The 13,442-nt window shown below is 38.5% G+C and overlaps 2 protein-coding genes across 11 annotated transcripts in view; one reads left to right on the forward strand and one right to left on the reverse strand.

Moving 5' to 3' along the window:
* NOC3L (NOC3 like DNA replication regulator) overlaps window positions 1-13,442 on the forward strand; it is a 47,733-nt gene that overhangs the window by 28,815 nt on the left and 5,476 nt on the right. Inside the window, exons 20-21 of one of the 4 annotated variants that reach the window (XM_082423678.1) lie at window positions 1,350-1,434; window positions 1,760-1,884. In XM_082423678.1, the coding sequence (XP_082279804.1) occupies window positions 1,350-1,434; window positions 1,760-1,884 (210 nt within the window). Of the gene's footprint in view, window positions 1-1,349; window positions 1,435-1,759; window positions 2,146-12,742; window positions 12,848-13,442 lie in introns of those variants that run through there. The other 3 variants (XM_082423676.1, XM_082423675.1, XM_082423677.1) reach the window with 3 other exon arrangements.
* Window positions 3,335-13,442, reverse strand: part of PLCE1 (phospholipase C epsilon 1) — a 316,064-nt gene continuing 305,956 nt past the window's right edge. For 5 of the 7 annotated variants that reach the window (XM_082423536.1, XM_082423537.1, XM_082423533.1 and 2 more), the window contains 4 exons: window positions 12,788-12,946; window positions 11,105-11,323; window positions 10,561-10,773; window positions 6,474-7,644 (listed from right to left, as the gene is read on the reverse strand). In XM_082423536.1, coding sequence (XP_082279662.1) covers window positions 10,585-10,773; window positions 11,105-11,323; window positions 12,788-12,946 — 567 coding nt within the window. In that variant the 3' untranslated portion in view covers window positions 6,474-7,644; window positions 10,561-10,584. Of the gene's footprint in view, window positions 7,645-10,277; window positions 10,363-10,560; window positions 10,774-11,104; window positions 11,324-12,787; window positions 12,947-13,442 lie in introns of all 7 variants that reach the window. The other 2 variants (XR_014253085.1, XM_082423538.1) reach the window with 2 other exon arrangements.

Here is a 13,442-nt window from a genome sequence, read left to right on the forward strand (position 1 = left end):
TAACTGGTTGAGTTGGGATTTGATCATATTGAGCTTGAGGGCTTTTGCTCAGCCTTCTTTTTGTCCAGACCTATATTTCTAAATGTATACCAGACCTCTCTGAGGTGGATTTAGTTGGATAATGATGTCATAACATGGGGTTTAGGATTTATTTTTTATAAGTGTGTTTTGTTGGTTTCCAAAGAAAACAAAAACAATAATTAGAAAAGATATATGCATTCTTATGTTCATTGCCGCATTATTTACAGTAGCCAAGATATGGAAGCAACCTAAATGCCCACCAATAGATGAATGGGTAAAGAAGATGAGGTATATATACACACAATGGAATATTACTCAGCCATGAAAAAAAGAATTAAAGCTTGCCATTTGCAACAACATGGATGGACCTAGAGAGAATTATGCTAAGTGAAATAAGTCAGAGAAAGACAAATACTGTATGATTTCACTCTAAAAAACAAAACAAATGAACAAACAAAACAGAAACAGAGTCATAAATACAGAGAACAAACAGGTGGTGCCAGAGGGGAGGGGGTTAGGAGGAGGAGAGAAATAGGTGAGGGAGATTAAGAGGTACAAACTTGCAGTTGCAAAATAAATGTCACAGGTATGAAATGTACAGTGTGGGGAATATAGTCAATAATTATGTAATATCTTTGTATGATGACAAGTGGTAAGTAGACTTATCGTGGTGAACATTTTGAAATGTATAGAAATATCAAATCACTATGTTGTGTAACAGGAACTAACAGAGTTGTAGGTCAATTTTACTTCAAAAACAAACAAACTCATAGAAAAAGAGATCAGATTTGTGGCTACCAGAAGGCGGAATTGGATGAAGGCAGTCAAAAAGTACAAACCTCCAATTATAGGATAAATAAGTACTAGGGATGTAATGTACAACATGATAAATATAATTAACACTATTGTATGTAACGTATGAAAGTTAAGTGAATAAATCTTGAGTTCTCATCAGGAGGAAAAATTTTTTTTCTATTTCACTGATTTTGTATCTATATGAGATGATGGAGGTTCACTAAACTTATTGTGGTAATTCATTTCATGATGTATGCAAGTCAGATCATGCTGTACATTTTAAACTTACACAGTGCTGTATGTCAATTAGATCTGAATAAAACTGGAAGAAAATAAAACTGGGACAAAGAAGATTTTAATGAGAAAAAGGAAACAAAAACGAAAGCAGGATTATGTTATATATAGGTTTAGAATAATGAGTACAATCTAATTGTTTTCTCTGGGTACAATCTAATTCTCTGGGTACAATCTAAATATTTTCAAGTTACACAGATATGGTGGTGTCTTTACTTTTCTTATATTTGTGATTATAGATCTGCTGCAGAACTTTTTGAGGCTTATAGCATGGCAGCAATGACATTCAATCCTCCTGTTGAATCTTCAAATTCCAAAAGGAAGGTATGTGATACTTTTCATTATTTTTTTTAAAGGATGAAATAACTAAATTAATATGTCTCTTAGTACCTGATTTCAACTTGTTTGTTTCGTGTTAGGAGTTGATGGTAGGATAGATTTCTGGGGTTGGAATTCTATAGAGTCAGTCAGGAGACTGTTTCATTCAATGTAGGATATGGCTGATATGTCCAAGACCTGACCCAGCACCTGTCGTTATGTTTCATGTGTTAGTTTGGTGTCAGCTGTTGCCATTTTTAACTTTGCTCAGGCTTGGCTTTTGCTTATGGCATAAGCAAACTTTTAACTCATACTTTTAATATTTTTTCAGGATAAAGTTTTACAAGGGGATTCATTTTTAAGTGAAGAGTTAAGTCAACTAATCAAAAGACATTGTAGTGAAGTTGCTACTCAGTTGCCTCTGGATTTCACCAAATATTTGGAAACATCACTACGGTAGTAGAAGAATGAAAAGTCAGGGGACTTTGTTGTATATTTGTGTGTTTGTGCAGATGCACATAAAGATATATTGTTAATTTAGGACCTTCTCTTGAGGAGGAAGAATTATCCTTTGTGTGGCACAGGGTTCTGCCCCAATTCTGAAAATATGCACAGGAAAATCAAGATCATGAGATTGCTTTCTACCATTCAGTTACTCTTTATAACCAAATACTTTTTATAACGAAATAAATGTTTTTTTTTATTGTACCACCATGATGGAAGTGAGAAACATTCTAAATTTGAGTGTATATATTTTTATGAAAAGTTTTAAGAAAAGAAAAAATAGCTTCCAATTGGATACCAGGTTCTTTGGCTCTTACTGGACGATATGCTTCAAGAAGTAACCTAATTTGGCATTTGTGAAAAAGAGTGAGTGCTCATCATGGCTACTTTCAAAGAAAGTTTGAATGTGATTCTAGTCTCTTCGAAGTTCGTCGCATTTTCTGACATGCTCTGGAGGGTGATGGTGGAAAAAAATCAAGTCTGAGACTTTCTTTACCATTCTGTTTTAAGGATAAAGGGTACCGAGCGAGGGACTTTTTTTTTTTTTTCTCCCTTTTTTTTTTTTTAACAGATGAAATGCCTATTCTTATGAATATAATTAAAAAGCAGTATTTTATGTGACAGCTATTGCCATATTCTAGGAATGGCTTATGAAATAAGTGTTTTAATGACCAGGTTGCAAATATCCTCTACTGTGAATAGCTGAATAAAACAGCTGCTTTTTTCTGCTTCCTATTCTTGTGAGCATTTAAAAAAATGCACAGCAGTCCAACTAAATAGATCTATTTCTTCAAAGCTGTAGAAGCCAAATATTTTGGCCTAGGGTAGTGCTTAAAGTTCTTTTTTTTTCTCATGAAGTAAATGAAAATAGAAAGTTACTTTATCATGGCAGCAGAGTGGGGCATATCAGCTAAATAGCGCATGTTAATCTTTTAGCATATTATATGTGGTTTTAAAAAGTGTTTTTAAGATCAATTTTTTTAGGCTTGATTATTTAATGGTGAGAAATGTATGGTTCATTATATAAATACTTGCTTTTAATGCACTTTTTTTTTTTTTACAACAACTTTTTTTTTTTAATATTTCAGCTTACTTTTTTTTTTTTAACTTTGGGTTTACTTTATTTATTTATTTATTTATGGCTGTGTTGGATCTTCATTTCTGTGCAAGGGCTTTCTCTAGTTGTGGCAAGTGGGGGCCACTCTTCATCGTGGTGCGCGGGCCTCTCATTATCGCGGTCTCTCTTGTTGCAGAGCACAGGCTCCAATCGCGCAGGCTCAGTAATTGTGGCTCACGGGCCCAGCCGCTCCGCGGCATGTGGGATCTTCCCAGACCAGGGCTCGAACCCGTGTGCCCTGCATTGGCAGGCAGACTCTCAACCACTGCGCCACCAGGGAAGCCCTAATGCACTTTTTAGATATTAAAGTCCAGGAATGTTATGAATATTTGTTTAGATGACCAAGGGGTCTTTCCCCATTGGAGCACAAGTGACCAGTACATGTCACAAATCATTTATTTTCCAAACATATACAAATACATTTATATTTAACGTTGGCAGCAAAAACTATAGTTTAAATGAAAAATCAATTTTAAAATAAAAATTCATCAACTATTTCACACTTGTATTATGCTTTTAGCCTTCTTGTTACACATATAGAGAATCACAGTGGGACCATAAAATTATACATCTTGTATTTGAATATCCTATATGAATTTGAGGATGAAACATATTTGTGTACTAACTTCTGTAGCCTTGTACTGATGAGTTTCATTTTCAGAACTAAATATTATAGTCATTAATAATAACATACACACACACACCCTGAGGCTATAATAAACTACAGCCTTAATATCTATTTTTTTAACTAGATAAATATTGAGCACCTACTGTGTGCTTAGCACTGTGCTAGGCACTTAAAAGTGAAGTCGGGTAATAACAGGCATAAGACGTAGCCTCAGTCTTCCATGCCCTTGCATGTTGAGTCAGATCATTCACACATTTTTTTGAACGCAACATTACCCAATTCAGTGTCAGAGTGAGTTGTTTCGAAGTTCAGAGACCTGTATCATCTGAAATAGGGAAGGTTTCAGAGGCCTGCTGGATGGCAGACTTGAGCATAGTATGTTTTGGATCTAAGAGATGTGTACGAACAGCTTGGTAATCATGGGGATTAAGTATTTCCAAAACATTCAGGTATTCCTGTCAGAATCCTTAGCCATCATGCAAGGACTGCATTTAGGAAGCTGATAGGAAGAAATGGCAGAGAACATATAAATTGTTAACAATGTACTGTATCATGTTGACCCAAGTTTGGGCTTTGTGTAAGAGGCAGTCTCTTTTTCTGACAACTTTTTGGAGGGTCCAGGTATTCTCCTCTTCTTGCCTTGCTGCTGATTTAAGAGAAGCAACTAAAAGTGTTTGAGGCAGCCCACTAGAGAGCTCTTTCCCTGTAGGCTGCCTCTCACTATGCCAAGTTCAAGACCAGACACCAGCCAGGAAAATCCTCCTTACTGGCATGGGAGCAGAGTTGTGGAGCTTCGTGTTTTAGTTAATTCAGTTTTACCAGGCCAGTACGCAAGCTCTGATTACTTTTCAGAATTAATCAAGGCCTGCGGGTGTCTGGCAGAAGAGGAGAGGTCTACAGAGATACTAGAAAGGGAGAGAACAGAGGAAGGAGAAGATGTGTTTAAAAAAAAAGTACATACGGAGCCATAGGGGAGGCCCGCTTTCATTTAATGAGCCTCCAGTGTCTCCAGAGCCATCAAGATGGGAGACCTTTGTGTGAAAGTAAATTTGACTTTTGACTCACTTTTGTTGAGTCTAGACTCCATATTTCTCCCCAGCTGGAGAATTTATAAATAACTTTTACTTGGTAAGGATGACACGAAAAGAGGCGTTCCTTTAAGAAGGCACTTTCTTCCTAAATAATGTTGTTACTTCCTGCAGATTTATCCTCAAACTTATTCTCAACTCCTTCACACCCTTATATAATCTTTGCGAAACAATTACAGAGGAGGTGACTGAGAGGAAGTTAATCTGTTTTTTCCAGCATCACACATCTTATTCTTATTCTTATCTTTTCTTGCCAGCTATCATAATCTTAAAAGTGGCACCACCCAACAGAATTCATGCTCCTTTGTTTTTAGTGAAGCATTTTAAAATATTTTTTTCAAAATCTTGTAATAAATACAGCTTGCATATTTGTTCGTTTATTGGGTGAAGTAGAAAAGAACAGCTTATTGCTTTGCCGGGCAAAGGGGGCCACAGGGGGCTAATGCCCTCAAAACTGCGTGTCCCGACCTGGAGGGGTTAGTGAGGAGTTTTATAGTAATGGTTCAAAGAGGGCGCCATCAGCTCATGGACATTCTGATTGGTTGATGGTGAGGTAAGTGGGAGTCGGCATCATCAACCTTCTGGTTCCAACCGGTCTGGGGTCTGCGTGCTTGTGGGCACCATACCCTTCATTTCTCCCACTTGGTGGGGGTTTCAGCCAGCTTGTATATATTTAGATTCTTTTCCATATCGACTTTACTGATGAAAGTTCGCTACCCAAATTTTTAATGGTATGGAAAGTATGAAGTAGTAATGGGTATAGTGTGGGTGACTATTTTAGATGCATTCTAAATAGGATAATTTCTTTCATTTGCTATAGTAATATAACTGTATAATTCAGAGAAGCTCTAAATCAAAATTTCCTACTTTTGGTAAACACCAGGTTGTGCTGGTTAGCTGTAATAGTAGAGTAGTCCCCCCTAAAGTCCCCAAGACTCAAATACAGTAGAGTATGTCCTTTTATCTCAAAATGAACCACCAAGTTGGGCTGCAACATAGGCCGGAGGTTGGGTTCACTCACTTGCTAAAACCTAGTCTCCCTTTCAGTCTCAAGGTAAGTTTCAGATTTTGTGCTAAGGGCCATGGGGTGGGGTGCTGCAGGGCTTAGAGTCAAGGCCAAGTGATAAACCTAGTGAGGCCAGTCTTGCTTTCCATCTCGCTCCTCTGCACAGTTTTCATCTTGACTCTTGCCAGTTAGACCAGTAACCCAATTTTTATGACACAGTAAGCCCAGCCAGAGGAAAAAATGCCTCTTAGTTTAGAGAAACTTGATTACGGTTTCTGGAATATTTTTAAAAATGAGGCAGCATTGTACATTTGTTGTAGACTGATGATTATTTGATTTAAAAAGAAACCTGTAGCACTGTACAAACGACATCAAACTGGAATAGCCTGAATTCTGTTGACAAGCAAACAGTAGTTCTTCTAGCATTAAAGCTTTGACTCAGAACTTCCAATAACATGAAAGCTGGGCCGTGTGTTTTTAACACTTCTGTTAGCGTATGCAAAGAACTTGGGGATTGTTTTATTCATTTTTTATGGTGAAAAACTTCTCAAAGCAAAGGTTAGGATTTTTAGTGTGTTTTATAATTTGAAGAAAAACGTCTTAAATTTTAATGTCAATAGAAAGATAAAATTTGGATTTTACTTAGAGGAACACCTTTCATTTTAAAAATCGTAATTTGCTTCATGCCAAGAATAAGAATCCTTTACACGTACATGATAGTTTTATACAGCAAGGTTTTTAAAATAATTTACATTAAATGGCAAGTTACATGAATTCTGGCCTATTTCAGGTATTCAGAGCATACATTTTCTTTTTAGGAGATTTGTTTTCAAATAGTGAGATAGAACCACTAACGCTTCTAATCTGCAAGCAATATCAAGAAAGCTATGTATAATAAATATATAGGTACAATGTCAGTACAAACCTAGTAAAATAAATAAACACCAACTCAATCTACTTTTGCTTTAAAAACATGGTTAAGTTTCTTGTTAAGATGTCACAACTCAGTAGATATTATACGTTATTCTAAATTCATTTTATGGAAACCAAAAGTCTGTGAATATATAAGCAATGAACGTAAAAAAACCCAACATCATTCTGTAGCTAAAAAGAAATACTACAGAATTCACAATGGTACACAATATAGAAACTAAATTGAATTACTTTTTAATGAATCTTATAGGACATATTTACACTTGCAATGCCCAAAATCTTCCAACTCTCAGCCATAAAATGTATGACTAAACTAGCCTGCTTGTTTTCATATACCTCTGTGCATCTTGTTCCCAGTTTTCTAAGTCAGGTCAGCAAACTATGGCCCTTGGGCCAAATCCAGTCTGCCACCTGGTTTCGTGTGGCTCTTGAACTAAGAATAGTTTTTACATTTTTAAATGATTTTAAAAAATCAAAAGAGGAATATTTATTACATGGGGAAATTATATGAAATTACAATTTCAGTGTCTTTATATAGTTTTCTTTGATCACAGCCACATTCATTCACGTACATATTGTCTATGGCTGCTTTTGCACTGCAGCTGAGTTGAGTCATCGCAGTGGAGACCATATGGCCCATAAGGCCTAAAATATTTACTGTCTAGCCCTTTACAAAGTTTGTTGACCCTTATTGCAAGGTTAGCAATGGTTTTTCCAACCGTTGACACGTGTAAAATGGCATCTGCTGGGCTTCTTTGCTTCATCAGGAAACTGGTTGGTAGCTAGCCCTGTGCCATTTTGCTTGACCTCAGTGTGGACCTCATATCGCAAGTTCAGAAATCATCAATTTCCAGTTTAAGTCTAATGAAAATAAGGAAGTTATATTTGTTTCCATCATGTTCATTCTTGACTTTATAACTTCTTGCCCAATGATCTTCACCTGTAAAGTTGAATACATAGGCTTGTTAGTCTCTTTAAAGTTAAGGAGCAAAAACGTTCATAGTGTAGCAAGGTTTAAGGTTGTTCAACCAACAGAAACCCAAGCTCTGGTGACTGGGTTTGGGGGAGACACTATTTCCTATAAACTCACAGTGGTAGAACATGATGTTCCTGGGAGGTGGAACATTAGGCTATTTCTGCCCTGGAACATCACATTCTTTAGAAAGATTTTTTTTTCTTTAAACCATAATTAAACTGTTCAGCTTTAAAAAAAAAAAAAGGTGGACTTCTGTCAACTACTTGGGTAAGTTAAATAATTATTTGTTTAGAAATTCTTAGATTATTATTAGGAGGTAACTTGAAACTTTAGAGGTGAATATTTCAGAACAAATAACATGAAATATATCACTCAGCAATAAAAATATTAAACTTGTTTTCTTACGAGCATATACATACAGAAAGGCCCTTCTTTTTTCACAAATGCTCTTTCTTCGAAACACCATTTGTAAAATTAATAACATGGGATCTATATTCCCATAGATGCACCAATGGCTATTACTATTATTATATCAATGGCTATTTTTATTTTATTTATTTTTTAATTAAAAAATATTTATTTATCTATTTATTTATTTGGCTGCACTGGGTCTTAGTTGCAGCACAGGGATCTTCGTTGCCGTGTGCAGGATCTTCAGTTGCAGTATGTGGGCTCTTTTAGTTGCGGCGTTCATTTCTTAGTTGTGGCATGCGGGATCTAGTTCCCTGACCAGGTATCGAACCTGGGCCCCCTCCATTGGGAGTGCGGAGTCTTAGCCACTGGACCACCAGGGAGGTTCCTCAATGGCTACTTTTAAAGAGAAGCTGGGCTTCCTTGGTGGCGCAGTGGTTGAGAATCTGCCTGCCAATGCAGGGGACACGGGTTCGAGCCCTGGTCTGGGAGGATCCCACATGCTGCAGAGCAACTGGGCCCGTGAGCCACAACTACTGAGCCTGCGCGTCTGGAGCCTGTGCTCCGCAACAAGAGAGGCCGCGATAGTGAGAGGCCCACGCACCGCCATGAAGAGTGGCCCCCACTTGCCGCAACTAGAGAAAGCCCTCGCACAGAAACGAAGACCCAATGCAGCCAAAAATAAATAAATAAATAAATAAAATTAAATTAAAAAATAGCTTTAAAAAAATAAATAAATAAAAAAATAAAGAGAAGCTTCCCCAAGTTTAGCAAAAGATGTGAGGTCAATTGACTGATTCTGAATATCTGCTTACTATAGGAAAATTGAGTCCAAAGGCAACTGTCTAAATCACCACCACCCTCCCTACTCTCCTAAAATATAAGCAACTAGTAATGCTCATTATAGCAAGCACATTATTTTAAAGTCAAATTTCTAGTGGAGTTGTATTCTTACGTACTTACTAATCTTCTGGCACACTGAGGGCTCTTTATGTGCAGAGTGTAATTTCACTCTGTCATTACGGAGGTTATAATAGAGAGGTGTGCATAACATTATCACACCTATGATTTATTTGATGCTAAGTTCTTGATATGGAAAACAATATTTGAAATTTTGATCCCTGTCTTTATTGTGTGCTCACACACCCACTACCACTGTGAGTCATTTTCCAGAAGTTGGAGAGGCTGAGCATGGTACTTAGTCCTAAAGCTCACTGGGCTTTCGGAGACACTGCCTGTCTCGGTGACACTGTGGCAGGAAAGGAAGTGAGTCTGAACTTTAAAAATGGGATACCGGAGGTACCGCGACAGAAAATGGGTGTTGAGCCTTCTCAGAGTCTGGAACAGCCCAGGGCTTCACTATTCTCTGCATATTCACTATTATCTGATGCTGTGTGATGTGGATTGCTGCCACAGAGCCGAGATTTCTTCCTGATGAGTCTTTGCCCTGACTCGGGATAATGGGATGTGCAGAAGTTCTGGAGGAGGCAGTTTCCTGTATTTGGCCTCGTCTGTTTTGAAAGAGCTTTCTTTGTAAGTGTATACGGGGCACCGATTGTTTTAGGAGTTGCTCCTTAAACATTGGCTCAATGTATCAGCCTTCTTTTGGGCTGTTATAAGTCAAATTTGGCCCTGTCAAGAGATATTAATAAATTCTTTAATTATGAGCTTCTACAAATATCTGATTGTGATGAAGACAGATGAGGCAGCTCTGTAGTATAAGCAGCAATGCCTTCACTGTGCAGTTGGTCTCTTGAGAATTTTAAATCTTAGAACCATGATGGAACAGGTGAAAAATGGGCGTTAATAATCCCTTGGGTTCATTAAAAAACTAAGTGAAAAGAAGAAATCTATGTTTGGTTTCCTCACATGCTTTTTCTTTTTTTAAATTCAGGTTCCATATAAATAGTCTGTTTTAAGATAGAATGAAATTTACTCTGTATGTGAATACCAAGCAGTAAGCTGGCAACCAAAGGCATGATTTACTGCAGGCTGTTATGTCATTTTGCTTTCTTTTTAATCATTACATCCTGGATGCCAGATTTTAATTTTTTAATTGAGGCAGAAGAAGTTGAGGTTGTTGAGAGTAAATCAGACCTAAATTAGAAGAACATCAAACTAGAAATCCAAAGGAATAAAAGCTGAATGGCCCATAGCCGCCCTTCAAGAATGTTCATATGAGTTACCAGTAATTAAGACAGTTCTGTGTCTGATGAAATAAGGCTGTTGTAGTTTGGGCAAGTTTGTTGTCCTCTTGGGGCCTTTAGTTATCTACAAAATAAGGAGATCTAAAATTATCAGTGCTGAAGTGATGTGTATCCTCAGAGCCCTCTTCCTGTAGGGTACCATTCCTACCTGCCTCAGGGACATCCTCCTCTTGGAAAAGACAAACGACAGTGTACAGACTGTGTCTTACAAAGTAGTGTAAGTTGACCCCCCGTTTCAGAACAGTGCAATGACTCAGAATACCTGGGTAAAACGTGCTACCCTTGCTCACTGTCGATAGTCTATCGTGTCACTGGAGGACATGCTGCCCACAGGTTTCTCCTCCTTGTTTTGGACATTTTCTGAGGCCAAGACCTGAGAAGATGACGTGAGTCCTCGGGGCTGTTTAGTCGACTTGGTGAGCTTCTTGAGTTCGCTTGCAAAAGAGATGCCTTTTCTTTTGTCTTCTCGGGATGCCTGTGGAAAACGAGAATCTTCCATTGGTATTAGGTTAAAGCCAGGGTTCCCAATCACATGACACTGTATGAGAAAAAGCCCTTTCTTGTTCCCTCTCTAGTAAGTAGAGCTTTGGAAAGCAGGGCTGAAGGATTCCCCTCTCAGGACTGCGTAAGCTCAGAGGGGAAGACATTTCTTTCCACACAGTGAAAACAGCCAAACAACATTCTTCCGACTAATTTCCTTGACTCGGGAACTTTCTCCTAGATTTCACTAGCTCCTGAATTTGATTACAGTGTAGTTATGAATATCAAATAATTTGTGAAGAGAGAAAAATAACCTTGCACTTTACCTGCACTTGTTCCTTTAGCTTAAGGATGAATTTTCCTGCACCTTTCCACCTGCTTTGAGCTTGAAAAACACACTCCTGATCCAAAAGGACACGCTGGGAGGACTTTGGGGTAGAAGACTTCCTGTTGGCAGTGTCTTTCACCACCTCTTCCAAAAGCACATAATCACCCGGGTTGGGGTTGCTCAAGATGCTATAGGAATATTTGGCTTTGCATAAGGTCTGAAAGACAAGTTATGATGAACTGAATAAAGACACACTATCTCCAACACCTGCTTCACTGTAGATGAGACTTTGAGGTGGGAAAATATCACTTTAAGAGATGGAGGGGGTCTTTCAGATCATGTCATCCCACTTCCCATTATACATTTTCGTAGTTGTAGCTAGCTTATAGGAACTTTCCCACATTGCCTCATTTAGCTTCACAACCGTCCATGATTCAGGTGTTACTATGCCCATTTTTCAGACAAGGAAGTTTAAGCATACAGAGATCAGGCAGATTCCAGTGGATGCACAGCTAGTAAGTAACAGAAAAAGGACTTGAACTGGATTCTCTGCATCCACCAAAGCTGGTAGAAATGGAAGGTCACGCAGACAGTGAGGGGCAGAATCTTGACCCTCGGGAGCCTCTCTGTCCCTCGAGGCTCCCTCTTCATCTCAGAGTCTTGGATGTTAGAACTTACCTGGTCTCACTTCTCATTTAGTACAAGATTATCTTTCATTTATGCATTTATTCACTCATCACATGTTTAGTGAGGGCTTACTATGTCCCAGATACTGTATATAGTTTGGGGAGTTCAAAGTCTATTAAGGAGGCTAATATTAACCAAACTATCATGCAATAAGAATAGCAAATAGCACTTAAGTAGTGTTTGCCATGTGCTAGGTGTTGTAATAGGTGAATGTGCTTTACATATATTTACTTAATCTTCACAATAACTCTATAAGGAAAGTGCTAATGTACTATCTCCATGTTACCTGCATGGTAGCTTAGCACATGGTGTTGTGCTAGAGTCCACTGGAATCAGATGTGGTGGGAGGATTTACAAGACAGAAACTGGCAAATGCTATAAAATCAGGGCCTTTTTTTTTTTTTTTTTTGAAGAGAGCCAGTTTACCAGCACACCAGCGTAACTAAAGCACAGATGGTTCAGTAACTTGCCCAAGCTCTCAGAGCTAGTAAGAAGTAGAGCTGGGATTTGCACCTGGAGCAATCTGATCTAGAGTCTGTTAACTGTTATGCTATCTTCTCAAGTGAGTGTTTAATAAACGCAAACCGTAACAAGGCTTCAAAAGAAGGAAACAGAGTTCTCTGAAGCCACGTACACAGAGAAGCATGACCAGAGGAGGGGAGAGGGTCAGAGGAGGCCTCCTGCATGTCCTCTGAAGGATCCCTGAGAGATGGCCATTAAGTATTGGCTTAGGCCTTTCTGGGATGATGACATTCCCGCTCTGCAGAGCCACCTTCTAGATCCATTATCAAGCCTTCAGAGAGAGCCTGACTCATAGTAGATACAGGGCAAGTATCGTTGAAGGAATCAGTTATTTCCCAGCCTTAAGAGGCACACTCTCCCTTGTCAGGTCCCCTTTGTTCTAGAACCTCATTCACAAAGGGAGCTGATATCTGATTTGTCCCAATAGTTCACACTGAGGACAGGACTGAGGTGAGGAAGGGGAGGCCTTCACCTGCTGAATGACGTCCTGCGCGGTGCTGATGCGGGGCGCCTTGATGACTGTTCGCGGTTGCTCTGGAGAAACGTCATGCACTTGGACAAAGAAACTCTCCTCCTCTGAGCTCAAGATCATCTCCTTGTCATCTTGAACGATGCTCTTCTCTTCCAGGTTCTATGTTAAAAAAGAAGAAAAGTCTGAGTAGATGGTAAGATGATGTGGAATACGGAAAGAAAAACCTAGTAAAAAATTGACATGGATCTTGGTAACGTGGAAACAACTTCTTAGCTTTATATTCCATACGCTAGTTACTATTTCATAAACTATTCTAAAAGGATATACATCTCTTCTTAGAGGAGGAAAGTACTGTAGGTTTCTGCTGATGTTGACACACTGATAAGGTCTGGTCCAGAACAAGCCAGTAGATCTGCTCCTATTAGCTGTGGATTTTGAGTCCAAATCATCTAGAGAGAAATTTGTCAAAAGACAATATGCCATTTTGCCAATTACTAAAAGCCAAATAAGACCACAATAAATACATTTAAGAGAAATCTACCCATTCCCCCACAGACCTTGAGCACTTAAGAAATGCTAGACATCTGAAACGTGAAACATGCAAAATCGGCATTCAGGCAGGCTGGATGAACAAACCCACAGTGGAAAGGCTAAA

Source organism: Balaenoptera physalus, assembly GCF_965194825.1.
Source record: "Balaenoptera physalus genome assembly, chromosome: 14".
Lineage (NCBI taxonomy): Eukaryota > Metazoa > Chordata > Mammalia > Artiodactyla > Balaenopteridae > Balaenoptera > Balaenoptera physalus.